Below are 27,496 nucleotides of genomic sequence, written 5' to 3' on the forward strand. Positions count from 1 at the left end.
AAACATTTTAAACTGAATTCCCCCCCACCCCCCTCAAAAAAAGAAGATTTTTTTACATTACGACTCTGAAAAACGAAACAAAAGGCCAACACGTGTGAAAAAGAGTTCCCCTCTTATTCTGTTTCATAAGCACGGAATGGTATATTTAGACACCAGTAGCTACAGGCAGTGAGTGGATGCAGTCTATAGAATTACAAACATGGTCCTATTCATTTCAATTCAAGGCACTGAGGATATTCTTTTCTTTTTTTTTTACTTCAACACGCTTCATTAGAGTACTATTGGCAGAGAAATACAGTACAGACAAATGCGTTCTTATTCATAGAAACCATTGCAAGGCGCAAGGCACGCAGGCACGCGCAGGCACGCACACACACACACACACACACACACACACACACACACACACACACACACACACACACACACACACACACACACACTCTAATCAAGCAGTGTTGGAGTATGTGGTATTGACTATTGCCACGGTACTATAGATTCATTAATACTTAGTCGTGCGATCCGAAAATAACAGATTTAATCAAATAGTTCAGATTGTTTTTGGGCAAGCAACACTTGCGAGTATAAAGTGGCCTTAATTCACTTAATTCAGGCCTGATGTCAAAACAAATGTTTTCTAAATCATGACAAGTTTCTGAAAAGATTTGAGGCACATTTTTACGATTTTTCAAAAATAGCAGACCTACAAGCTCGTAGCTTGTAGATCTGCTATTTTTCAATAGCTAAATTATAACATAACTTATGTAACCACCAAAAGGGGTTCCCGGCGCTCGAAATGGGTTAACCACTTCCGGCCTAAAGATGTATCAAACGTAGATAGAATAGCAGATCTACAAGCTCAGAAACACGTTGTGAAGGTGACGCACTGTAAGCTTGTTGATCGGCTACCTTTGTGACGTCATCTTTAAAATAAAAAAATATATAGATTGAACATCTTCACCTACATGCCCAAAACAGGGACACCATTGATTAAAGGCCACCAGCCTCCTCCACGTAATCAAAGTCATTTCATGACGGCCTTAAAACAGAAGTCATGAAAATGACAAACTTAACACAATAAAAAACACAATACATGATGACATGTAGTTTGTATCTGGCTGCACCAGAGGATAAAATGCGATTGTAACATTGATCGGACATTGTGTGAGAAAATAACTCAGATTAATGTGGCTTGAATGGTTAAGAGCAGACAGAAGTGGGTCACAAATTAAAAGTTCAGGAGCTAACTTGAGACATGTCATTACAGGCAAAAATAATTAAACACACATCTATCTATCTATATATATATAAACATAACATGGCTTGGTGAGAGCTTGTAGACTTTTTCTGCCTAGAATTACACGGCCAGAATAGTCTATTTCCAATGCTGTCAAAGAGGTCGATGCCAATTGACATGTAGCATTATGCAGAAGCGGGGATTGAACCCAGACCAACGCGCAACCTACCGTGCCAACAGGGCTGAGCCGATTGGCAGGGCTGTTGTGGGCTGGGGGCTACAATCACACCCCCCCCCCCCCCCCCAGTCTTTGAAGCGCGTCCTCGTACTTCACACCGCGGACCGCCACACACAACGTCTCTCACACGAGGATATCACGCTCCACGTCCTGCCGACTACGCCAGATTGTAGCATTACGCGGAAGCAGGGATTGAACCCGGGCCTTCCACTCGCCAGACCAACGACCAACCTACCGTGCCAATAGGGCTGAGCCTGATTGGCAGGGCTGTTGCGGAGACCTGCCGTTGATCCAGGCAACAACGCCTGCGTTCCTCGCCTCCCCTTTGAAAGGCCCTTAAGACTTCCGATTGGATGTAAAGGCTGTCAATGGGAAATTTAAGCTATTTACTATCTTGCTGGAAAGATGACCGCAGTGTGCATATGGTCAATGGGAAGACATGCCCCCTGTTGGTCCCAACCACTATGAGCTTCATGACCTGTGCATGCTATTGCACAGACCTTCTGTGGCCTACCCACTCTGTCTGCCATTTTATCAACTCCTTCCACCCCGGACAAAAGTACTGAGCCAGGTTGAAAGTGATTAAACGTCACGAATGTGGCACCGACGAGACCCCAGCGTTTCCACTGCATACTGCCAACCAGTACAGACCGTACAATACAGTACAGACAGTACAGACCCCAGCATTTCCACTGCATACTGCCAACCAGTACAGACCGTACAATACAGTACAGACCCCAGCATTTCCACTGCATACTGCCAACCAGTACAGACCGTACAATACAGTACAGACAGTACAGACTCCAGCATTTCCACTGCATACTGCCAACCAGTACAGACCGTACAATACAGTACAGACCCCAGCATTTCCACTGCATACTGCCAACCAGTACAGACCGTACAATACAGTACAGACAGTACAGACCCCAGCGTTTCCACTGCATACTGCCAACCAGTACAGACAGTACAGTACAGACAGTAGACTGTACAGTACAGACAGTACAGACCCCAGCGTTTCCACTGAATACTGCCAACCAGTACAGACAGTACAGACCCCAGCGTTTCCACTGCATACTGCCAACCAGACAGACGTACCTTTGGTATGACCACAAATCATAAGGAGAAATGAAAAAAAATGTCCAGCATTTGAAGACAAAATACAATGAAAAGAAAAAGACACACAAAAAAAAAACATTTGAAAAGACCACTGGTAAACAAAAACAGTCAGTAACACATGGCTGGAGTCCATGCAGCTGCTTGAACAGAACTGGAGCCTCATTTTGTCTTTTCTTACGAATCTCCAACCTCCAAACGTCAACGTCGTTACAGTGTACAGTGTCGCTCCCTCTCTTGCAAACGGCACGTTATAGACATGATGACGACGACTCCTCCACCAGATGAAACCATCTGGACGGGCGAGGTTCGAGGCATACACACATGTCCCAATGCGTCCTCCACCCCTTGTGAAAACCGGCGCGACACGAGAAAGAAACCCACCCAATAACAGTCAGGGCCAGGCCAGACCGTGAAGGCCTTCCAAGTCGTCAAATGATCAATGATCTATATTGGATTAGGGCTGGGGTGTGATATACAATATTTTGGACCAAATACCTCAATATCGATATTGTGACGATAATAATATACGTTGTTGTTGTTCTCATGTTACACAATATTATGATATTAATATTAAATTCCCCGGACGATATCTAGCGACATATCACCACATCAAAAATAATGTCGATCTATTTCCCCAGTCTCTACAGTCTTCAAATGAAGGCTCTGCGATGGCATCGTTGAGAAAACGATGTTTAGTGTCCAACACGACACTGTTGCATCCGACGAGTGAGAGAGTCTCTGGCGGTCAGCTCAAGGTTCATGGATGAAGGCTGACCACAGCAAATAGGCAACTGGAAGTCCTATGTGTCCTTCCAAGTCTAGTGTGTGTGTGTGTGTGTGTGTGTGTGCACGGGTGCATATCTTTGGCCCAACGTCTTCTTAACAGTCCGACACGCAATAGTCCGACATCCAAACCCTAACCGTAACCGCACGCGGGAGCCACGGTTGAGTCTAAAGCCCAACACACACCGGGTGCGCAGCGGCGCGGCAACGCCTGGAAAATAGAACGGTGGCGTATCGGAGCGCCAGGCGAGGCGTCAACGTGCGTCGGACGGAGCCGGCGTGCGATAGGTTCATTGAAAATAACGGAGGCGGCTGTTTTGACGCATGGCGTTCGCAGACCGAGTGTAGCCCTTTAACCGGCCACATATGTGGGACTATTGGTACTGTACGTTGGACTAACGTATGACCCCCTGTGTACAGTACACGTGTTCCAAGTCCTAGAGAGCACAAGTATGCAATACATAGGACTGTGTGTGTTTGTTAGGGCTGGGCAATATATCAATATTATATGGATATTGTGATATGAGACTAACATAATTATCAATAAGATACGGCATACTTTTTCATGATTCCAAAAATCATTAAAGAGTGAAAATAGCCAATCTTCAAGCTCAACATTTTCAAAACAAGCTCACAATGCATGTGCCAATGATTTGAACTTTTCTTTTATTTAAAAAAAGAAATATATATATTGTCACAATACGATATTATCATCAGAATATCTATAGAGGTATTTGGTCAACAATATTGTGATATTGGACCTTTTTTTTCCCATATCGCTCAGCCCTAGTGTGTGTGTGTGTGTGTGTGTGTGTGTGTGTGTGTGGTTCCCGTCTCACTGCAGAATGTTGTCAAACACGGAGTCCGGTAGGACGGAGATCTTCAGTTTCTTGTCTGGCCAACTGTACTCCTTTGGTAATATCGTCTGCAATAAGGAGAAAAGGAAATCCAAGGTAAAGTTTTAAAAATGTCTTCTGAATCCTGACAGTTTTCTGAAATACCTATGTTTCTATATCAGTGGTGGTGCTCAATATTTCATGTCAAGGACCCCCAAAAATATATGTAATCGTCCACCGACCCCCATCTGAAAATATGTTGTTCCAGGGACCCCCTGGAAGCAAAGATTTGAGTTAAAAACGTTTTTTTTGCGCTGCATTCTCACGATTTCTCAAAAATAGCAGACATATACAAGCTCGTAGCGCGGCACTCGGTGCCGCACTACAAGCTTGTATAGATCTGCTATTTTTCAATAGCTAAAGTATAACATAATGCTTTTAAATATATTTTTTTATCCCACGATTTTGTAACCCGTTTTTCACCCGGCCTGTGTCAATCATCTAATGCAGGGGTTTTCAACTGATTGTGAACCAGGGACCACCACCTTGACTAAGGATCAACATGTCTTATACTGTTTCTCAATCGATGGTCCACGGACTTAACTGATGACTGACACATGTGGCCCTATATCTGGGGCGTGCCTTAACCTTTATCCCTAAACTTTTTTTCTCCCATATTTTACTATCTTGAAAAATAATTTTAAACAGTTCAACTAGCAGATCTACATCCATACATTATGGCTATTATAACTATTTTCATAATAGTAATATATATATATATATATATATATATATATAGTAAAAATGGCAAATACGTGCAAGATATAGCACATGATGACATTATATGGGCACATTAACATTTCCTAATAATGATGACTCAACCAGGCAAGCTGGTACACTTCACCCTTCTTCAGATTCTAACTAACTGCCTTTTCTATGGAATTTCTTAACCTCAGACTTCCCAGTACTTCTGATAACATTGACACACTTTCTTACGAAACGTCTGTGCACTGTTCCGTGGAAGAAATTACACAATCTTCACTTTGCTACATTACTAAATGCATGGTCAGGGACCACATGCAATACCTCCACAGACCACCAGTGGTCCACGGACCACCTGTTGAAAACCCCTGATCTAATGTGATCCTGGGCTCTACACACCCTCCATCAACCTAGTCCCCATATATGGGGGACAAGGGGAGAGCAACGGACTTGAACTCATGCTTCCTTCATGCCCGAGTGTCCAAGTCGCTCCTTTACACCTGACAGGGGGGAGTTTCCCTGGTTGGACGTATAGCGCGTGGAAGGAACACGTTATTCCAACCAGTTCCTTTCCCCTCCATCAGGCGCCCCGGCTGGCCAGGGGGAGGCAGTTTAGTGACCAGGATTACTGCATGTTTTTTGTGAGGGTACCTACCCTATAGGGGACACGGGGAGAACATGCAAACGCCACACAGAAAGGCCCTTTCGCCAACCCCGCCTTCGGGTATGGGCACTGATGACGCGGAGGAGGAAACACGCCGCCAGCACCCACAGCGTCCCGAGCGGGAATCGAACCCAGGACCTTCTAGCTGTGAGGCGACAGCACTACCAACTGTGCCACCTAATGCTTTTAAAACACCAAAAGGGCTTTCCGCCCAAAATGGGTTAAGTCAGAGACCCAAACACATAATGAAACCAAAATGGACCACCGATATCCCCAGTCTCCATTTCACCTACTTCTTCACAAGTGTTCAGCTCCTGTATGTCTCCAAGCATTTGATCTACAAACTCCTCAGTCAACAAGATCTAAAAGATGGAAAGAAGACAAGTCAGTCGGATGAATTCAGTATTTTAGCTGTGACGTGTAACGCTCCGTCTGACTAAATCTGAGACAAAAACAACCACGAAAGTCTCATTTTACCGCTTTCCTCGCAACAACAAAGCTGTGCTGCTCTCCCAAATCTGGCTGTGACAGGCCGTCTACCCCACATGGAATACTATCGCGATTTTATTTTATTGTGTCAACTAAATCCTCATTAATGCAAACTAGTTTCAACATACTCAAGCCTGCACACATTCTAAATATGCCCCCGAAATATTTTACCGAGCAAATACCGTTTACTGTTGCTGCCACCTTCAATAATAATGATAATAATAGTCTTTATTGTCTCCACATCATATATTTTTGTTGTCATGAACACTAATGTACAAAACATTAATAATTCTACTCGAGTTGGAAGCATTAAAACCCATTTTAACCCTCAATGGCTTCCTTTCTGAAAAATAACGTCATTGTAAAAAGATTCACGCGTTTAGATATTCTATTTACAATGAGATGCGGACGGGAGCTGGTGCCACTTGGACCCGGACATAACGTAGCACTACAAAATGACGTCAGACTAATAAACTGAATAGTGTGTGTGTGTGTGTGTACCTGAAGCCAGGGTCCGTGGGCAGCATAAGGATGCTCCTCTGTAGCGAACGCTCCTTCCACCCCTGTGGACACAAACGTAATGGCCGTGTCTCCATTGATACTTTTGTAGGTGAAATGTCTTCCGTGGAGCAACCGACCCCTGTGGGAAAAATAAAACCCCAGAGCCAGGTCAACATGAGAGGAACACAGGGACAGAAATCAGGGCTGTCTTCTCATACATACAGTAGATATAAAAGGCTAGATACCTCATTGGCCGCTGCAATTCATTGGAGCGCATGAACTGTATCACATGGATGCACACTAGGCATGGCGGACGTCAAGCAAGAAGGCGTCAAGCAGAAGCCACTCGAGTGACTGCTACTGATTGGCCAACCGAACGTCCACTCTGTGACGCACGCGGAAGCTTCTGTGGCTCCCTTGCAGGAGAGTGAAATCAGCCCTTAACCCATTTAGACCGTAGGACAGAACTAATCCAACCGACGGATTTTCATTGATATCAAACGCTATTCCAAAGTCCCCTCGGGTACATATTTAAACCTTTTTCAGCAATGATATATATTTTTTCCGGTGGGTAGATCTTGTTGAGCTGGTCATTTTGAAAGTAGCTCTCAAGTCAAAAAAGCGTGGTCACCCCTGTTGTAAAATATAACTATAAAATGCTGCCCGTATATAACTTTCAATAGCCAGTAGTCATTGTTAAATCAACACCAGAATGTTCAGTTCAGAGAACGGTTATGAACCTCACCAGTGCCAACCTGAAATGCCAGGTCTCTTCTTGAGTCACACATGCAGCAAAAACTATTTGACAGATTTGTTCATTTGCCAAGTGTTTAGTCAACAAATTCCTATGACTAGCAATCGACTGAGAATTCCTTTAGTCGATGACATCCCTAGGGGGAAACTAACGCCTAATGTATAAATGGGCATTTACTCAGAGTTTATATTAGGTTGTACACAGGTGTTGCGTATTGAAAATAGCCGATCTACAATCTCAAAACGTGTCGTGATGTAACGTGTTGTGAGCTTGTACATCAGCTATTTACATCAGCCTGAACTAGTATGAGCCACATAATAAATTAGGCTTAATGAGCACAAAATACTTTCTTCGGGTCTTTTGTTAAAGGTCGTATCAATCTCACACACACACACACCCAAGTAGATATCGCAAATGCAGGCCAGTTCAATGTGTTTGCACTGAACATCTCTCTGTCTCTGCATCTTTTCCCCTGTTTGTCTATCCTCTCCCTCTCTCTCTCCCTCTCTCACAGACACAAAGGCCCCTCTGTAAGCTGACTGTGGGCCTGTTTTTTCCCACACTGGCAGTGGATTATATAAAAAGGGTTCATCCTCATCTCTCTCTCTCTGCCCTGGAGAGAGAGAGAGAGAGAAGTGTTACACCACTAAGTGCTATATCAATATTCGCCTATAAGTGTCAGTGTTCATTTTGACAGTATATTTTTATTTCTTTTGATTAAATTTCATTTGGTTTTAGTCATATTTTAGTCGTCTGAAAAGTTATAGTTTTAGTTGACTAAATATCATAAGATTTTAGTTGATTAAATCTATTCTACAGGTTTCGTCGACAAAAAAATGTATTTTTGGCGAGCCTTGATGGACGATTTTACACTTGGTTGGTTGCATGCTGAAGAAATAGCTTGTTAGCGTGTTGTTCTTCCATGTTCTTCCTCCATATCAGTACAGTCGGGGCATGTACAGTGCTTCCTCCATATCAGTACAGTTGGGGCGTGTACATTGTTGTACAGTTCATGTTCTGAATAGACCAGATTGTTTTCAAATGGGTTTGAATAGACAGTCGAGTTCACTGACCACATGATCCTCCTCCCGAGTCCAACCTGACTCCTGCCATGTCTCACCTGGTTAACCGTTTCAGCCCCAGTGCTGTAGTGGCCGCTAGCGTGTCAGTGCCAGACGTTTTTGGGGAAAAAAACTACTAAAATGGCCGACCCATCAGTTCCGGTTCAAACACTAAACAACATCCACTAGCTAATTTGAAAGGTCAGCTGGGGAGGTGATCCGATGGGGGAATAACTGTTTTTGTTAAATGAGGTGCGGTAATGAGTTGTGTGGTACCTTAGACAGAGAGGAAGCAGTGTGCCCGACTCCTGGTTGAACTTCAAATGGACACTCTCCAGTTGTCGCGTTCGCACCAACTCATGAGGAACGATGGCCGCGGAGCTCTCGCTCTCCAAGCTGTCCTTCCGACTCCTGAGACAACCGGCAGGATAACGAGACACCGGCAGGATAACGGGGGGAAAGAGGGAGAGAAAAGTAAATGAAGATGGGAGTTCAGTTGGAGAAGAAGAGGAGGCTGTCGGGGAAAAAAAGAAACTGTGTGAAGATGGCATATTACCATGGTTTGTGTGTGTGTGGGTGTGGGAGGTTTGCCTGAGTGAGTGAGTGAGGCGGTGTTAAGACAAAGACGTTTCAGGTGAATCCGCAAAGGACGTCCTAGCGCATTTTAATTTGAGAGAAAATTCTTGAGAGGAGTGTCCAGTAAACTTTTTGAAAACGACTGACATTCTTTTTTAAACGTCTTCACGTGGATGTCGGGTTTAAGTTGTCAGTGTGTGTGTGTGTGTGTGTACTCACTGAGGTCTCTCATGGCCGTGCCTCTGGCTGCTGATTGGTGGCAGCGCTGCCTTACTGTTAAACTCCAGGCCTTTCCTCAGAGCCTCCCTGATCTGCTCCGTGTCTGGTGGAGACACACACACACACACACACACACACACACACACACACACACACACAGGTCAGCATGATATTACCTACAGTATGTTAACGTCCAACTCATCATGACAGGTCAACAATCGATATTCAGCCGATATTACCGATAATAAAATGTTTTCCATATTGGCCATAGAGCAATATTTCTTCAGTGGTTTAATCCTACACTAGCCCTTACCCGTTGTGAGATATAGAGGGCACTGTATGCGCGTGACATCATTATCATACCAGGAAGTTATGCGGAAATGCCTACTGAAGTGGCAAAAAACTACTTTCTGCCAAACAGAAAAGTCATATTTGATTCCATTAAATTACTTTAAACAACATTAAATTCACTTAGTCATTCACTTTGTCACTTTGTCACCAATCGATCTGCCATTCACTATATGTATGCACATTTGAGGCAGTGGTGGCCTAACGGTTTGCGGAGCGGTCTTGATATCGGAAGGTCGCTATAGTTCGTATCCCCAGACCGGCACGTTAAAATTACCACCGCTGAAGTGCCCTTGAGCAAGGCATTGAACCCCTACCATGAAATGTCCTATGAGCAGGGCCTGGCTGTGAACAAGTTCTTGAGCTTAGTCCAGTTACCCTGGGTAAACATGGTAACTTTCCTTTCCTTTACCCTCTATTCAAAATCCTGTCCTGTCCCACTCCTGTAGAATGACTCCTGATCCCATCCCGCTCCCACTCGAGATGACTCCCACTCCCATCCCGCTCCTGTTTTTTTTTCCTTGCTAACGCAAGTCAAAAGAGCGTTGTCACACTGAAAGATGACTACAAATATGGGTGCTTCTGTTCTTTTGGTTGGCGCCACGACCAGCTGAAAATGATCATTATGATTCTAGATAGATGTCATTCCCGCTCCTGCACGTTCCCGTTGACTTTCGTTCCCGTCGCGTCCCGATCACGGGATTAATAAAAATGTTAATCCCATCCCACGGGATTCCCGCGGGAATCACGTGACCCACGGGACCCACGGGAATCCCGACAAAATGTCACTCTCTAGTGTGTACCTTTGTCCGACAGCCTCCGTGGTTGCGACCCGATGCAGATGGAGCGGCTGTCCTCCTCGTCCTCCGGCGGTCGACTCAGGTCGTCCCAGACACACTTGGCGCTGACGCCGCTCAGGTTGGAGCCCTCGCTCTCGATGCCCAGGTCCACTCTCTCCTGCTTGGAGGAGCAACACAGGGACGCAAACATCAAGACTAGCACTCCACAGAAAACCAAAGAAAACGCTAAAAAAAGGAGGCTGACATGACATCTACGAATACATCTAACACTGTAGATGTATTCGTAGATGTCATGTCAGCCTCCTTTTCTTTTTGGTGTATTTTTTCAGAGCAGGTTGACTGTAGATTCTACAGTCAACCTGCTCTGAAAAATACACCAAGTCAAATTTGTTGAGGACAATACCACAATGCATAGAATTAACCCATTTTTGGGCGGTAACCCCTTTTGGTGTTTTAAAGCATTATGTTATACTTTAGCTATTGAAGAATAGCAGATCTACAAGCTCAGACGTACAAGCTCATAGCGCGGCACCGAGTGCCGCGCTATGAGCTTGTAGGTCTGAGCTTGTAGGTCTGAAAATGTGCCTCAAATCTTTGAATATATATTATTACAGAGTGAACATTTTAACTCAAATCTTTGCTTCTGGGTTGGGGTCCCTGAAACAATATATTTTCAGATGGGGGGCGGAGGCATATTACATATAATTTTTGGGGTCCTTGACATGACATATTGAGCACCACTGATACAGAAACATAAGGTTTTTTTCAGAAAAATGTCAGGATTTTGAAGATTTTTTTATTTATTTCGACGTCAGGCCTAAATGGGTTAGAACACAGTTGCAAAGCCGGGACCGCCTGCATGTCAGTAATAGTATCGCACAAAAGCATACATAGAGAAGTTTGCAGAAAACAAGCAAAGTCTTACTTGTAAGTGTGGATCAATGTCAAAGATGGTCTCTCCTCTTCTCATGTCTGTGATCAGCCAAGGGCCGCCAGCACTGTACACAGAAGACAAGGACAATCATGTACTGTACACAGAAGATAGGACACTGTACACAGAAGACAGCACAATCATGTACTGTACACAGAAGATAGGACACTGTACACAGAAGACAGCACAATCATGGAGAGTTCCTTGAACCCCACTTCCCTCTGGTAGACGGTACAAAGTACCAAAGGCTAACGCTAACATCTTGAAAAATTCCTTCATTCCTAATGCCATTAAACCATTCTGAGCGGGAACCCCTTTTGGTGTTTCAAGCATTATGTCATACTTTAGCTATTATATAGCAGATCTACAAGCTCGCTATTTTTGAAAAATCGTGAAAATGCGGCACAAATCTTTATATATATATTCTTTCAGAGCGAACATTTTTAACTCAAATCTTTGCTTCTGAGGGGTTCCTGGAAAAACATATTTTCAGATGGGGGTCGGTGGTCAATTACATATCATTTTTGGGGACCTTGACATGAAATATTGAGCACCACTGATATAGAAAGATGAGGTATTTCAGAAAACTGTCAGGATTTAGAAGATTTTTTTTTAAATTTCGACGTCAGGCCTAAATGGGGTAAGGCACTAGATTATACCATGTCTCACTAGTTTTTTTTTTTTTAATGTATTTGCCACTTTTCCATGAAAACTAATTGTGTAAGTGTTGTTACTGTTGTTGAGACCGAAGACATATTTCCACACGTGGCCAATAAATTAAACTAACATAGTTCATAGAACAGCACTCAGCAACAGATGGTGGTGATGGGGGTAACTGAAGTTCAGTGAGATTCCTGTCCAAATCTAACTGAACTTCTTTATAGCTCAGCCAGACCGTGACGGGACAAAATCTTCTATTTAATTGTTCAAATATTAATATTTATCTAAATATACAAAGTGAAAAAGAAGAAGCTACTTCAATATTATTGCCCAGCCAAAGGTTAGCCTGTGTGGACGTTGGCGAGTGTTGACTCACTCCTCACATAACTCTTTGTTTTACACCAAGGGGTTCTCAAACTATGTCATGTCCAGGACAGCCACATTGATATATTTGGCCGTCCAAAGACCACTTTAAAAAATAAGTTCTGCCATATTGTTCTGCTATTTTTGAATAGCCAATGTATAAAATATTGATTTTAAAGTGGTTAAAATGATTGTGATGATCACGTTGTGACTGTGAGCTTGTAGATCGGCTATTTTTGAAAAATCGAAGAACGACTGACATAAAGAAACATAGCTTTTTCAGAAAACTGTCAGGATGTGGAAGACATTTGTAGAATCTGATCTCGGGTCAGAATGGGATAAACTAAATGGAACACAGTGCCACTCACACATGGACCCCTCGCAGCAGGTCCAGGATACCTTGACCGTTCCACTGCTGGGCAGCCTGGAGCTCCTCTGTGCACACGCCCACGATCTGCAGCAAGGAAACACCACAAGACACACAGTTGTTGGACAGTGACATTTGGATTTTTAGTTTCAGTCATATAGATAGAGCACCGAAGTCGCTCATCCCTTCGATTCCCCTGGTTCGTGGAAGTAATTTCTCTATGGAGATTAACATGGGATGATCTTAATATCGTCTGCTATATATAAGCGTTGTGGTCTAAAAATAAAAAAGCTGTCTCTGCTGTTATTGTCAGGGAGGTGTCTCTGTATCGTTATATTGTCATGGAGGTGTCTCTGTATCGTTTGCAACAGTCAGTCACTCATTATGATAGAGTCTGCTTCTAGCGAAAATGTAACTAATTCAGTAGCAGTAACAATAGCGTTTTCTCTCAGTCAGTTGATTCTTCATATCCATATGAGTGAAACGGCCGGGATGACATGTTTATTTTTCAAACACAGTTCTTATATGAGGCTGATCTAAAATCCCCCTATATGGGGATTACAATGCAAATAAAAAGTACATGAACCTATGAATTTGCGCCCTCTACCGATATTGACGTCAGACTTCGGTGCTCTATAGTCTTTTGACTAGTCTTTCTTTTTTTGCGGCTTTGGCCTTTATTTTATATTTATTTTATATTAGACAGACAGTAGGCTGACAGAAATTTGGGGAGAGAGATGGGGGGGTGACATGCAGTAAAGGCCGTCGGGATCGGGAGTCGAACCCGCAGCACACTGCCAGACTCGGGCTATACCGGCCAAGGTGCCTGGACGACTGAGCCACGGCCCAGGCCTAATTCATTTAGTTTTAAGTCACATTTTAGTCACCTGAAAAATTACACTTTGGTTGGCATGCTGAAAATAGCAGATCTGCAAGCTCACCTTGTAGATCTGCCCCTCCTCCCTAGACCCTCCCTAACATTTTAGTCTAGTTTTTTGTTGTTGACAAAAGTCAATATATTTAGTCTTAGTTTTCATGGTAGTCACCATAGATTCGTTTTTATTTCGTTTTTGTCCGTAGTCGACGAACATTTTTCGTCTTAGTTTTAGTCGACGAAAACAACACTGTCTGCAAGACAGTCATGCCTGATTTATACTTATTATAAACGTGTGTGTGTGTGTGTGTGTGTGTCGTGCACTCATAATGGCAGCTCTCCCAGACTCTCGGTGCGTTGTGAGCTAGAGGCAGATCTTCTAGCATTACACTGCATATTAAATCAAGCACAGCTATGCTGTGAAGTTTGCGAACGTGTGCTACGAGTCTAATCCCTTTATCCACCATTGATTTTTCTCAGGACTATTAATTTAAAGAAGAAAGCACACACATCTTATCAATAAATCGCCAGGTGCAGGACAGAAGAAGTCGACATCTAAAAAGCAAGAGAATCTGCACACTGGATCATGCTTTTTTTTGTATTCAGACAGCCAGCAATGGGTAGAACGCTCCTCAAAAAGTTATAGATGTCTCTGTCACACATCTAGGGGCCACAATCTGCATTCAAAGATTTTCCTAGAAGCTTTGTCATTGGTCGATTTGCCTGTGTGCTCCCGATTGGTTAATCATTGCAACCGGGGTTTTTTTCCGGACCAATTTTGACATATTATTGCTTATTAGCAGCTTTAAGTTAACCAATTTATAATAGCCTTGGGAGCCATTTGTATTAATAATAATACATTTATTATTAATAAGGCGCCTTTCAGGGCACTCAAGGTCGCCATTACAACAGGTTAAAACAGTTTACACAAACATATTAAAAAGCAAAACATAACCAAGGTACAGCTTGCAGCAGAGGCCAGCCATATATGCCTGCCTAAACAGGTGGGTATGCTCACCTGCAGAAAGGTGATCGTGCCAAAGACGGTGAGGACGGGTTGCATCTGTGGGTCCTCCGTTAGCAGCATGTGCTGGATGCGAGACTCGCTACTGTCCAGCGGACTGTGCCATGAGACGTGGTCCCCGCTGCAAAATGTGTTTTCTGTAGAAGAGGAGGAGGAGGAGGAGGAGGAGGAAGAAGATGTGGGCTTGAATTACAAAGCAAAAAAAAAAAATCTTTCCAGCTCCAAGTAAAACACACCCCTTTACGGGAGTGTTAATTTGGACGGAGAACTTGGATCGTTGGGTTTCTATAAGCCGGCGTCAAGACCCAAAGGGTTGCGTAGGAGTGAGAGAGAGAGAGAGAGAGAGAGAGAGAGAGAGAGAGGTTAAGAAAAAAGAAATTCATCTGCTTGGGAGGTAACATGCACCCGTTCCAGATTCACTGCCTAAGAAAAGGAGGGGAATGAAGACAGCCAGGAACCCGTATTCATCCAGCCCACCCACGTGCAAATTGACCCCAGCTGGAGAGAGTAGAAGGGGGTTGAAAGGGTGGAGGGGCATAGCTTGGAGAGAGAATGGCCTTTCTCTCCACCCGGACGGCTTTTAAATACCCCTCCATCCCTCCTCGAACCAACCTTTAATGTATACAATACGTCATATACACACTGAGGATTTAAAACAACTTAGCAGCACATTGTCTCTCTCCTTCTCGCACTCACATGCTCAGACATGGGCCGTCACAGGCCCACTGATAAGATTAGTTTAGCCAATTATTTTGACTTTTTGGGAAATTATCACACGTCAGTGTTGGTAATATAAATGATGCCTTTCCTTTTTGAAAATAGAAGATTTAGAAAAAGTGGTTAATTTTTTTTATAATAATAATTGTGATTTAACACTGGAAATGTTGCTGCAGGAATACTCCACTGTAGAGTAAGTAGCCTTGCCGAGCCATGAGGCACATAGGGCAGGAGCCTATCTCCTGTTTCTGTTCCCTGGACATGACGCTAGTATGTCGCAGGGACTTACCCCCGATCCAACCCTTGATGCTGAGTGCCAAGCAGGGAGGCACTGGGTCCCATTTTTAGAGTCCCCCAAAGCAACCCTTGATGCTGAGTGCCAAGCAGGGAGGCACTGGGTCCCATTTTTAGAGTCTTTGGTATGACCCGGCCGGGGATTGAACCCCGACCTCCCAGTCTCAGGGCGGACACTCCAACCACCAAGGCCACTGAGATGTAGGGGTGGGCAAAAAAAATCTGTGATATATCGCAATTTTTACACAATATCATGCCACAATATCAATATCGAATCGCCACGTTCAGAATCGATTTGTTTCTATATTTATAAATGTATTTTTATTGATTCGTGCCAGAAAGACTGACTGACATTATCTGGCTGCATTGAAGTGTATGATTGAACTTTTCATGGTCTATCGTTTAGAATTGTTTTAAAATGTTCTAGTAAGGGCATGGAGAAGCAGCCTTTAGAAGTTATGGTAGATAACGTAAGCCTGCCTGTGAACCTGTGGCTCTCTGAATCCACAGACATTTTTTTTAAAGAAATCTTAAGACATACCTTTTTAGCATTGCTTTTAACTACCGGTAGGTCATATCATTAATCTCAATTCACGTTTATTTGAAATGTAAAATGTTTTTTTTCCTCTTTTTTTCTCCTCTTTTCTTTCTTTAGTTTCTTTTAATGTTTCCTCTATTTTGTAATCTGTGAAGCACTTGCTGTATGAAATGTGGTATTCAAATAAAGTTTTGATTGATTGATAGTATAATGAAAGCAAAGTAACTTCGCAATATCGTAATATATTTAAGAATCAAAATATAAATCGAATCGGCACCCTGGGTATCGATATCGTATCGAATCGGGAGGTAAGTGACCTACTGTAGAGTGTGCCTCATGGTCTGCTACTGGTACAAACACTCGTCATGTTTCAGGGCTGACTGTTCGGTATTTTAGTCAGACGTCATTTTGTAGTCCTACGTTACGTCCGGGTCCAAGAAGCACCACCAGCTCCCGTTCCGCTTCTCATTTTAAATAGCAATATCTAAACGCGTGAATCTTTTTGGGGTTTCGTTATTTTACAGAAAGGAAGCCATTGAGGGTTAAAATGGGTCTTAATGCTTCCAACTCGAGTAGAATTGCATTTATTGAAGAGGCATCTATACATTTTCAAATGATATTGTTATGCTTAAATTATTGCTTTGGCTAAAACGCTGAATCCCGCGGATAAAGTAGGCTATGTATAACTACAGGCATTAATAACTACAGTCTATACCGCATATGTACAATTATATAGCCTACATTTAACAAACAAGCTTGATTGACATTTGTAAATCAATACAAAAACTGCTATGAGGATAAAAGCAGAAAGGCACTAAGCTAAGGCTTCTTTAAATCAGGTATAAAGTAAAAAAGGAAAACGTGACAACCGTATGGAAAAAGGGGGTGCTCCGGTTGTCACCCCCGGGACAGTGTGCATTGCAAGTCCTTGCACGTCACGGCTAAAATACCGAATTGGTGCCGAAGCAAGCCTACATAAGCCAGAGACATTTCTGTCGCACATTTGAACTAGATACCATATTCCAAATCTCAACTCTCAACTGCTATACCAATCGATCAACTCCAAAGCAAAGCTAGGCAAAAATGATATGTGTGTATTGTTTTGGTGCGAGACTCTGGTGTGAGTGAAACGAGCGACCCCAGTCTATGAAAACAAGCCCAAAAGAAGCGACCAGTTTCACCACTTGAGCCCAATTACATCAGCTATTTTCCACAAGAATCTTGAAAACAAAGCCCCAAATAAGCAACTACACTTCAGCAAACAATCCCAAAGAAAAGCAACCCGAATATTTAAGGGACTTTACAGGAAAACAAGCCGAAAGTCACTTAATATAATAAGCAGACCTGGCAACACTGGCAACACCGTTTCAGACCAGTGCTGCAGAGTGCAGACTACAATGCATGCGCAAAAACAATGGCCGACTAGTTTGTGCTGAACTAAATGCTAGTCTGTTGCACGTCTATTGGAGAGTTGGAAAGAGTCTCTTCTGTTTGGTGGAGAGTCTCACACACTGCCAAAGATGTGGGACACCGTCAGAACTCTGTGGTAGCTTGCCCTGCAGAGGTAATCCGTGACCTGGTTACAGTAGAATGGCCCAAGATGCTTACAAACAAAAGACTCCGGCTCATTTATGCCACCATGTGGAAATGTCATCTGGGGAAACATTAACCCATTCTGAACGGGAACACATTTTGGTGTTGGCATCATGTTATGCTTTAGCTATTGAAAAATAGCAGATCTACAAGCTCATAGCGCGCCACCGAGTGGCGCGCTACGAGCTTGTAGGTCTGCTATTTTTGAAAAATCGAAGAGCGACTAACATTTTTAGAATCTGATCTCAGGTCAGAATGGGTTAATCAGACCAGTGTGTGTCCAGTGGAAACCTCGTATGAATCTGATCTCAGGTCAGAATGGGTTAAGTACAGCGTGCATCTTAAACACCGTCTTGCCGCCAGCATTAAATCGCGCATTGACAGGGTTTTATCGCGCGTAACACTTATTTTGAAGAGCCAAATATCCGTAACCTAACCGCCATGTTACAATGACACAATGCCGTGTGTGGTGTCTTGACCGGTTGTTGTTCTCTCGCTCGGTGCAGAAAAAAACCCGACCGCGAGTATCATTCACAGCGCCTGCTGCTGTCGGCCGTTGAAAAACCTTGTTTCCACCAGAAACGACATTCATTGTGCCGATTTGGAGACACAGGCATTTGAACGCGGACCATTTGAATGCAAGTGAACGTGCGTGCATCTTCAAAATGGCCGCGGCCACTGTCCCACTTGGGACAGGGACTGTTGTGCTAACGAACGGTGGCTAAACGATATTATGATCGGATCAAAACATGGGATTAAAGAATATATAAACCCCTGGATAACGTAGCTATACGTTTATGGCAGGCTTAGACGATTCATTTAACACCGTTTTCTACGGTTCTGAGGGAAGACTGACTTCACTGCATTATAAATCACATTACAGGGATTATAGCAACACTGACCGACACACTGGCTGGGACACAGTTCATTAACTTTAGGAAACCATTTGAATTTTTAACCCATTTAGGCCCGAAATCGAAATAAAAAAAATGTCTTCAAAGTCCTTATGTTTCTGTATCAGTGTTGCTCAAGATTTCATTGTCAAGGACCCCTCAACATGAAATATGCCTCCGCCTCTGAAAATATGTTGTTCCAGGGACCCCCCAGAAGCAATGATTTGAGTTTAGTTTGAGTCTAGTTTTTATTTGTTGACGAAATCGCCAGTATATTTAACCTTAGCTTTAGTCGTCATAGCTTCGTTTGCATTTAGTTTTCGTCAGTGGAAAAAGGTAGTCTTACGAACATTTTTCGTCTTAGTTTTTAGCCGACACAAAAACAACACTGATGGAACAAAGGGCGCTCCTCTTACCCGACTGGAATACGTAGCGAGCCAGGCCTTGCATGAGCTCAGCTGGCCAGGTCGGTGGGGCCGTCTCCCCCAGTTCCCTCTTCAGTCTGAAGGTGAGTTCAAAGCCAAACCCACTGGGTCCCTCTACTCCTGTGAATCTGACACACACAAATAGATTGTAAATTAATTACCGGTATTTGAGACAATTCATTGTCATAATCGTGACAGCCCTAAGACTTCTTAGGAAATGAGCAGGAATGTTTTAGCTAACTACCGGTACAACTTAGGCTTCTGGGCTAGTGAGCTAGCACAATACGGACAACATGAACTACTTTCAACTTGGCATCCATATTTTGGCATGTCAATAGAGGCAAAATAAATAAATAAGTAAGGTATATGGTATATTGGTATTTGTATTGAATTTATTTGTCATATGACAAATTGCATAGGGTGTAAGAAGTGTCTACGGTTCCAAATCCTTTCTTTCAATATTTGTTCTGAAATAAATCATTAAATGGAAATGAGCACCATGATGAGCACAGACAGTTCAGATTTCAACGGCCTAAAAAGTTAGAAAGAACTAAGGCGTCTTCTTCAATGCTATTTTACTGACCCTGAGAGACTAAACCAACCGGCCAGCTCAGTTTAATAAAACATAAACAGCAGCAGCTGTTCTGCTGCTCTTCTCTCTGTCATGCTAAAAAAGCACGAGGCTGTCAAAAAATCTGCTGCAGAACAATGGAGAGACGCGAGTCATTAACTCTCGTCTCTGTAGGTGGTCTACTGCTGGTCCCCATGACTGCCTAAACTCAAGGAGAGTGATGTTTTGTTAACACAGACAGAACCAAATGGGCCTGACCCCAGAACCGTTTTAAATAATATACAACGTCACTAGTGCTCACCGAGGCCTTGTTTGTGCAATGCTAAAACTAGGAAATATAGCCCATATATTATGCTATGCAGATTTTCATTATAATTTTTTTTAAGTGATGCACCGAATATTCGGCCGCAGAAAATATTCGGCAGAAAATGGCCACACACACACACTTCAGCTCTTATTCTTTCTCTTTCTGGAAACAATCAAAACGATGGAATTGCACAAAAAACAATACCACCCCATTTATTCAGTGATTTCACTTCATTCAAATATCACTTATTTTTCTGTTTTGTTGTGATAATCCTGCCTAGTCCTACTATAGAGTGTGCTGACCATATAAGGAGTTCCTCCCTGTCCCCAGTTCACCCCTGCCCCTGGGGGTCAAAAGACCCGTAGCTTTTGTTTTTGGCTATAGGTGGCCCAGCCTTCATCCAATCAGGATAGAGAGGGGGGCCTTCCGCCAATCATGATCGAGCGGGGGTGGGCCTTGGTGTGTGTGCTGTTGCTGTTGGCCTGTCGCGTGTCCCCCCACTCTTGTTACCAGTTAATCATTAAAATCACTGAATAATCCTTCAAATGTTTTACACCTGTGAACCTGTGTCTGTGATACGACTAGAAAGACTTGTGTGCGTAGCTGCGTCTATCTGGGAGCGTACCTCTATGTTCCCCAGGTTCTATGTTCCCCACCATGCAAAAAAGGTTCTTTGTTCCCCACTTAGAATAAACCTAAACCATAAACCCAACCAGCTCAGTGGTTAGAGTGTCCGCCCTGAGACTAGGAGGTCGGGGTTCGATCCCCGGCCGGGTCATACCAAAGACTGTAAAAATGGGACCCAGTGCCTCCCTGCTTGACACTCAGCATCAAGGGTTGGATTGGGGGGTAAGTCCCTGTGACATACTAGCGTCATGTCCAGGGGGTGTACTTGTACATCAAGCTGCCTCACGCTACAGAAACAGGAGATAGGCTCCTGCCCTATGGGCCTCATGGCTCGGCAAGGCTACTTACTACTAGAAACCCAACCTAGTAATTTTTGTAATTGTAGTAAGACTAAAAGTACTTAGTCTTAGTGTTACTTTTAGTAGCAAATTCTGATTTAAGCTCTGCAGTCTTTGAACAATCCATTGAACTTCAGGCCTGCCTATAGGCTACTTAAACTACCGGTAACTTAAAAATTAACACTGGCATAAAATAAACTAAAACATAACTGCTCAGACTCTTCAACAAAGATGGCAAAAACAAACATTCTTTGTTCTGTACTTTATACATACAATTGTATACTACAAAACACTGAAGTCAACCCATTTTGGGCGGGAACACCTTTTGGTGCATTATGTTATGCTTTAGCTATTGAAAAATAGCAGATCTACAAGATCTACGAGCTTGTAGGTCTGCTATTTTTGAAAAATCGAAGAACGACTGACATAGAAATATAGCTTTTTCAGAAAGCTGTCAGGATGTAGAAGACATTTTTAGAATCTGATCTCAGGTCAGAATGGGTTAAACCAGAAACCTATAACGCTAACCCTAGTATTAGTGGGGAACATAGAACCTGGGGAACACAGGGATTAGGGATGACCCCGTCTATCTCAGTGGCCACACAGACAACAAACAATACCAATTACCAAGTGATATCCTGAGCCAAGTGCAACCTACTTACTCATGCACTCTATTGTCCCCATAGAGGTCACTCAGTCCAAAGCTGACATAGTGCCAATGCTCCTGGATGTCCTGGGAGGGACAGCCCACATTCCGATACATGCTGATGTAGTCTAATGGATCTGGACCCCCTAACCTGAGGGGAACACCAAGACAAAACAGTTAGATTGTGTTACCACCAGACTTGCTCTTGACTTCTCTGGTGCGATATCCTCTTATTAGATCTGCAACGTCTATAAAAGTAGTGGGTCACACTCAAGTGGCAACTTGGCAAGAGTGATTTATTTTATTTTTATTATTATTTATTTTAAGTCGGAATGAAGAAACATTTCGGCTATCCAGCCTTCGTCAGTAAATCAGTGTTGATTTCGTCGAGTAAAACTAAGACGAAAAATGTTCGTCGGCTACCTTTTTCTACTGATGAAAACAAAATGAAAACTAACACTAAGACTAAATATACTGACAATTTCGTCAACAAATAAAAACTAGACTAAAATGTTAGGAAGGGACTAGTGGACAAGAGATCCATTATGAGTCATTTTACACTTGGTTACATGCTGAAAATAGCCAATCTACAAGCTCACAACGCATCGGAGCTTGTAGATCTGCTATTTTCAGCAAGTGTAAAATCAGTTATTTCGACAGCATCAAGGCCTGCCAAAATAAATTTTAGTCGACTAAATCAACCTGTAGATTTATTTTAGTCGACTAAAATTGTATGACATTTGGTCGACTAAAACTAAACTAACACCAAAACATTCCAGGTGACTAAAATGTGACTAAGACTAAATGAAAACTATTCAAGAGACTATGACTAAAACTAAAATCTAAATTTGCTGCCAAAAACAACACTGTTGCATGCACTCATGAGAGCAAGAGTTGACAACTACTTTTATAAACAGTGAGTAAGGCATGTCATTCATTCATTCAAATGAGATATGATCCTTTATTAAACTCTGTACAACCAAATGGACCTGTAACTCTGTGTAGTCGTCTGAGTGTACAAATGGAAACACATGGGACTCCCTCACAGATCCATCTGGTTCCATTTGTACAGTCACTCTCAGTTGCAATATGCAGGATTTCTCCTAATTGGATTTTAAAATAAAGGCAAGATAAACTAAACAATATAACGTTTATCTTTTTATTTGTTCATCTTTTTTTAACCATTTTATTTTCTGTGCTTCAATTTGATTGTTGTGTTATACTGCTTTGGAACTGTTTTTAATGGCTAGGTGTCTCAATGAGACTTCCTATTTTTAAAAACAAAGTTTGTATCTTATATACTGAAGTAGGGTCATAAACTTGTCTTCAGAATGTTCAACTCTTCCCAAAACAAAGTCACTTTACTTACATCTATGGCTGCTACGAGAATGTATGGCTGTAAATGATCATGTTTAGCTTTCCTGATTGCTTTACTCTCCACATTTGGTAAGTTAAATGCCACACGATTCTGTATTTGACAAATTGGTCATACATTTTGTATCATATAATTTCTTGCTTTAACAAATTCCGAACCCCATAAATAAACCCCCCGGTTTTGACTTGGGAAAAACACTCACCAGTATTTGACAATAGCAGTGACCTGCAGCGGGTTGGCCTGCTCGGGGTAGAGGCGCCGGCATTCCCCGTAGATGGCCTGCAGTCCGGGGGGGAAGAGCGACGCGAGGCCCGGGGCTTGAGCACCGCTGGTAGGCCGCGCTTCGTCCATGAATCAAACACAGACACACAGCCTCGAAAAGACGTGGTTTTTAAGTATGAAAAGAAAAAACACCCCGTTGATATGAACTGTGTTTCTGTACACACAACAAGCATCAACTAACGAGCATAACTTATAATGATAATAGACTTCTCCCCCTCCCCAACCTGGTTGTTGTCTATGAAAAACTATTCAGTCTTGAGTCCCACTTCTCTGGACCCTGCCTGTTGCACACAGGGGGCGGGGCCAAGCCTGTTGCTTACTTATATGAGGCGTAACGATTGGTCGAACGGGTCCCGAGCGACGCTCGCCGCGTCCAATGGCCAGCGTGGCTTTCTTTGTTGTTTTTGAATGGTAGTATAGTATTTTTTTTTACCAAAACATAAATAAAACATAACATTTTATAATCTATTTTAATATTTATTTCATTGTGGTTTTGTGTGTATTTAATTCGTTAATTCATTGTGATATTTATGTAATTCACTGCATGGGGATATAATATGGCTACGGGATTATGTTGTTTGTTTGTTTTTTTGGGGGGGGGGGGCATTTGTTCTTACATTACAATTACATCTTCAAACTCGCAGCTCATTTACTAGGAGAGGGGATAGAGAGAGGGAAATCCTCTTTCAGCAAACTGCCTGCGTGCCTGTAGTGGCGAGTCGACCCAACAAACACCTTTTCCTGGTTTAGTGCGCCTTCTGCTGCTAGAAACTGCTCATTAATTTTGAGAAAGCATAAAAACAGGCCCATGAAATTCTTAGTCAACTTCCATTCATTCAACTTCAAATATTTAGATAGCTGCCTGAGGGAATGTAACAGTTGACATAAGATGTGTCATATCTGCTTGGCATATGGCCAAATGGCCAATAAACCTTAGTTATCATCAGTGTTTATTATAGTCAATTGTTTAGGGTAGTTTGCTGCCTGGATACTGTAATCTTTAGGTCCTGTGACGAATTCAAATCAGTCCTAAATGTTCCGTGAGACCAGCCACTGAACCAGGAACTATAATGGCACTCAGTCAATACTCCTCTTTCAAAGAAGTGAATAAGGTGAGGAACACTGTTGTTTTTGGCAGCAAATTTAGATTTTAGTTTTAGTCATAGTCTCTTGAATAGTTTTCATTTAGTTTTAGTCACATTTTAGTCACCTGGAATGTCTTAGTGTTAGTCTAGTTTTAGTCGACTGAATATCATAGGATTTTAGTTGACTAAATCTACAGTTGATTCGACTAAATCTACAGTTGATTTAGTCGACTAAAATGTATTTTGACGGGCCTTGATGCCGTCGTAATGACTGTTTTTACATGTGTAAAATGACATATAGGCTACTGGATCTCTTGTCCACTAGTCCCTTCCTAACATTTTAGTCTAGTTTTTATTTGTTGACGTCTTAGTTTCAGTCATCATAGCTTAGTTTTCATTTACTGTTAGTTTTCATTTAGTTTTCGTCAGTGGAAAAAGGTAGTCGACGAACATTTTTCGTCTTAGTTTTAGTCAACGAAAACAACAATGGTAAGGAACAATATTCCACGATAAATGTTTGGTGTTGTTGTTGTGATTGTAACTGTAACTGAATACTATATGCATAATCTAGCGTAATAATCACTTTTGGGAAGTGTTCATTTAATGAAAGTAGAAATTGTGAACATAGCAAATCTACAAGCTCACATGGCTTGCAATTTGACACTTAGTGAGCATGTATAGATCTAGCCTGCATGGCGCAACCAGACTTCATCTGCCTTCTAATATGCATATTGCCCCATGCAGTGCAGCGCAGTGGTATAGTATAACAACGCTATAGATCTGCAATTCTTGCTAGTCGTAGCCTACTGTGGCGAAAAATAAAACTTCTGGGAACTCACATTAATGAAGTACAGGCTTTGAGGCTTTCGTGGATAACCAATCTCATGTGTATTGTTTGTTTCAGCAGCTGATGTGTGGACCATGATGATGACAACCTCAAACTGCCACTCACTCAGGCAAGAGAGCTGATTCGTCACACCTCATCTTCTGTAGACAATGAGCGACTTCTGCTGGTACACATTTCCTCCAGTGGGTCAGCACCACAGAACCAGGTTTCCATTCATACCGCACGCTTCCCGTACGCCATGGCACAACAGCGGGCACTACCAGTACCTTCCACCTATCCACAGTGTCACCACCAGCCAGCACCCACAGCCATATTATCTACTGATGACCACCGGGAGCCCAAGGGTTGCTCCCTGTGGTTATGCAGAACACCACCACCATCATTACAGTGGACTTCCCCCAGCGCTGCAGTGGTCTAATACCTATCCCCATATCAACCCTTCTCTACCCCCCGGACCACCACCGAGGCTGCAGGGCCAGGTAGAGGCCCGTTGTTGGCCCGAGGGCTTCACCCTGAGAGGGGAGCTCCACTGGGGGAGGCTGGAGAGAGTGTACGGCCCTCGCAGAGAGCTGCCGGGGTTCGTGAGGGAAGACCTGCGCAGGGTGTATGGCACCTATCCCAGGACGGACCTGAGCGTCACCTATCACAGGGGGGAGTATGTTGTGAAAGGGGACCCCCACGCTGCGGAGCAGGAGTACAGGGTGGAGAGACAGGTGATCAGACAAGACAGGAGCCCGGAGGAGGCTGGTGGTGGTGGTGTGATCGGGGACACGAGGAAGAGGAAGAAGGGGAGAAATATATAAGCACCAAATATGACTCCATGCATGCTGCTAGAAACCATGGTCTATTTTCAATTTGACAATTTAGGCATTTAGCAGACACTCTTAATCCAGAGCGATTTACATTATTAAGCAAGAACAAAAAGCATGGCAATACAATTACATCATATACACGATAAAAAGTATAGTGAAGTGGTTCTCAAACCTTTTTATGTCAAGGACCCTCTGCACGTTGATATGTATTTAGCCGCAGAACCCAATTTGAATAGATTTTGTGCCATGATTATTCCAAATCTTCCAAGGTTTTTCCACAATATTTTGAATTGTCTGATTGAAATTATATATGATTTTACTTAAAAAAAAAGATATGTGTATAATGCTACCTCAACAATAACTACCTATAATATATGTGCCATTGTCCAATGATAACTTTAACAATGATTTGTATTTTAATTCTCTTCACTTATATGCCTTTATATTCTGTTCTCCGTTCTCCATTCTACTCACAACTGTGTGGGGTGTTTCTATCCTTACACAGTCGTTTCTTTGTCTACTGACTGAGTCACAGACATTACGGTATCCAACCGTAATATTTATGGTTCCTTCAGAGTCTTACCGTTATCTCCATGGCTGCAGGTTTATCAGAATATTTGTGTTGTGGTTGCGTGGGCTGAGTTTAAGGGCATGCTATTTCTGGAGTCTACAGTCACATTACTGTAAACTTTGTTGTACTTGAAACACACCCCGTTTCTAGAAAAATCCAGATATGCAAAATGTTTGCATAATATTATATATATAAGGTTCATTGTCAATAAAATATGGGACTGAAGGGACACAGGAAAACGGTTTGAGTTTATTTATTAACAGAATGTGGGGAAATATACATTGTTTACTTTAATGTACTCATCAAGTAACATAACCAGAAAATAGGAGTTATATTCACAATTTGAAAACAGTAATTTATGAAATGCTAAACGAAAGGTTACATTTCAGAGGTAAATTAAGCGGGAACCCCTTTTGGTGTTTTAACTAAGCATTATGCAATACTTTAGCTATTGAAAAATTGTAGGCTTGTAGGTCTGCTATTTTTGAAAAAGTGTGCGGCACAAATCTTTGAATATATATTCTTTCAGAAGACCCTATACCAGAAGAACTGATCCTTTGGCGTTGTGGTGTGCTGTCAGACTAGTACCCTATACCAGAAGAACTGATCCTTTGGCGTTGTGGTGTGCTGTCAGACTAGTACCCTACCAGAAGAACTGAGCCCATAGATGACACCTGGAATATAGCCACCATCTATGGAATTCAGTTCTCATAGTAGAGTACTCCTTCTATCTTTAAGGTCTTCTTCTTGAGCCTCTTGAGGTTTCCTCTGGCAGTGCCTTTTCCATTAGAACATTCAGATACTCTTCCACGCGCTATATGTCCGTTCCAAGGAAATCCCCCCCCTGTCAGGTGAAAAGAAGCAGCTTGGACTCCTCATGCATAGAAGGTAGCATGAGGACAGTCCGCTGCTCCAGATTTTCCACACCTAGAAATGTATTTTTCTGTGGACGGGAACCCCTTTTGGCGTTTT

At 42.7% G+C, this 27,496-nt stretch overlaps 1 protein-coding gene across 2 annotated transcripts; it reads right to left on the reverse strand.

The window, feature by feature from the left end:
• Window positions 1–34: 34 nt before the first annotated feature.
• Window positions 35–23,476, reverse strand: sufu (suppressor of fused homolog). Of its 2 annotated transcripts, none has more exons than XM_080782456.1 (12): window positions 23,130–23,476; window positions 21,569–21,703; window positions 19,055–19,191; window positions 14,598–14,740; window positions 12,707–12,792; window positions 11,310–11,382; window positions 10,388–10,541; window positions 9,237–9,339; window positions 8,718–8,852; window positions 6,627–6,765; window positions 5,930–5,998; window positions 35–4,299 (listed from the first exon to the last, which is right to left on the reverse strand). In XM_080782456.1, exons 1-12 carry the CDS (start codon window positions 23,276–23,278, stop codon window positions 4,210–4,212), a joined length of 1,413 nt encoding a protein of 470 aa, XP_080638582.1. In that variant the 5' UTR covers window positions 23,279–23,476; the 3' UTR covers window positions 35–4,209. The 2 variants fall into 2 exon arrangements, with proteins under 2 accessions (XP_080638582.1, XP_080638581.1); XM_080782455.1 differs by having other exon boundaries at window positions 10,388–10,544.
• Between the last annotated feature and the right edge of the window lie 4,020 nt (window positions 23,477–27,496).

This window comes from Protomyctophum bolini (assembly GCF_963924005.1).
Source record: "Protomyctophum bolini genome assembly, chromosome: 14".
Taxonomy (NCBI): domain Eukaryota; kingdom Metazoa; phylum Chordata; class Actinopteri; order Myctophiformes; family Myctophidae; genus Protomyctophum; species Protomyctophum bolini.

What these genes read in the sequence shown, in the direction of transcription:
- sufu (XM_080782455.1), bottom strand. Translation starts at nt 23,278, where the DNA reads ATGGACGAAGCGCGGCCTACCAGCGGTGCTCAAGCCCCGGGCCTCGCG. An exon ending in ACATTGATCCACACTTACAA is followed by an intron (nt 10,545 to 11,309) that starts GTAAGACTTTGC and finishes TGCTCCTCCAAG; the next exon opens with CAGGAGAGAGTGGACCTGGG. An exon ending in CCCACGGACCCTGGCTTCAG is followed by an intron (nt 5,999 to 6,626) that starts GTACACACACAC and finishes TCCATCTTTTAG; the next exon opens with ATCTTGTTGACTGAGGAGTT.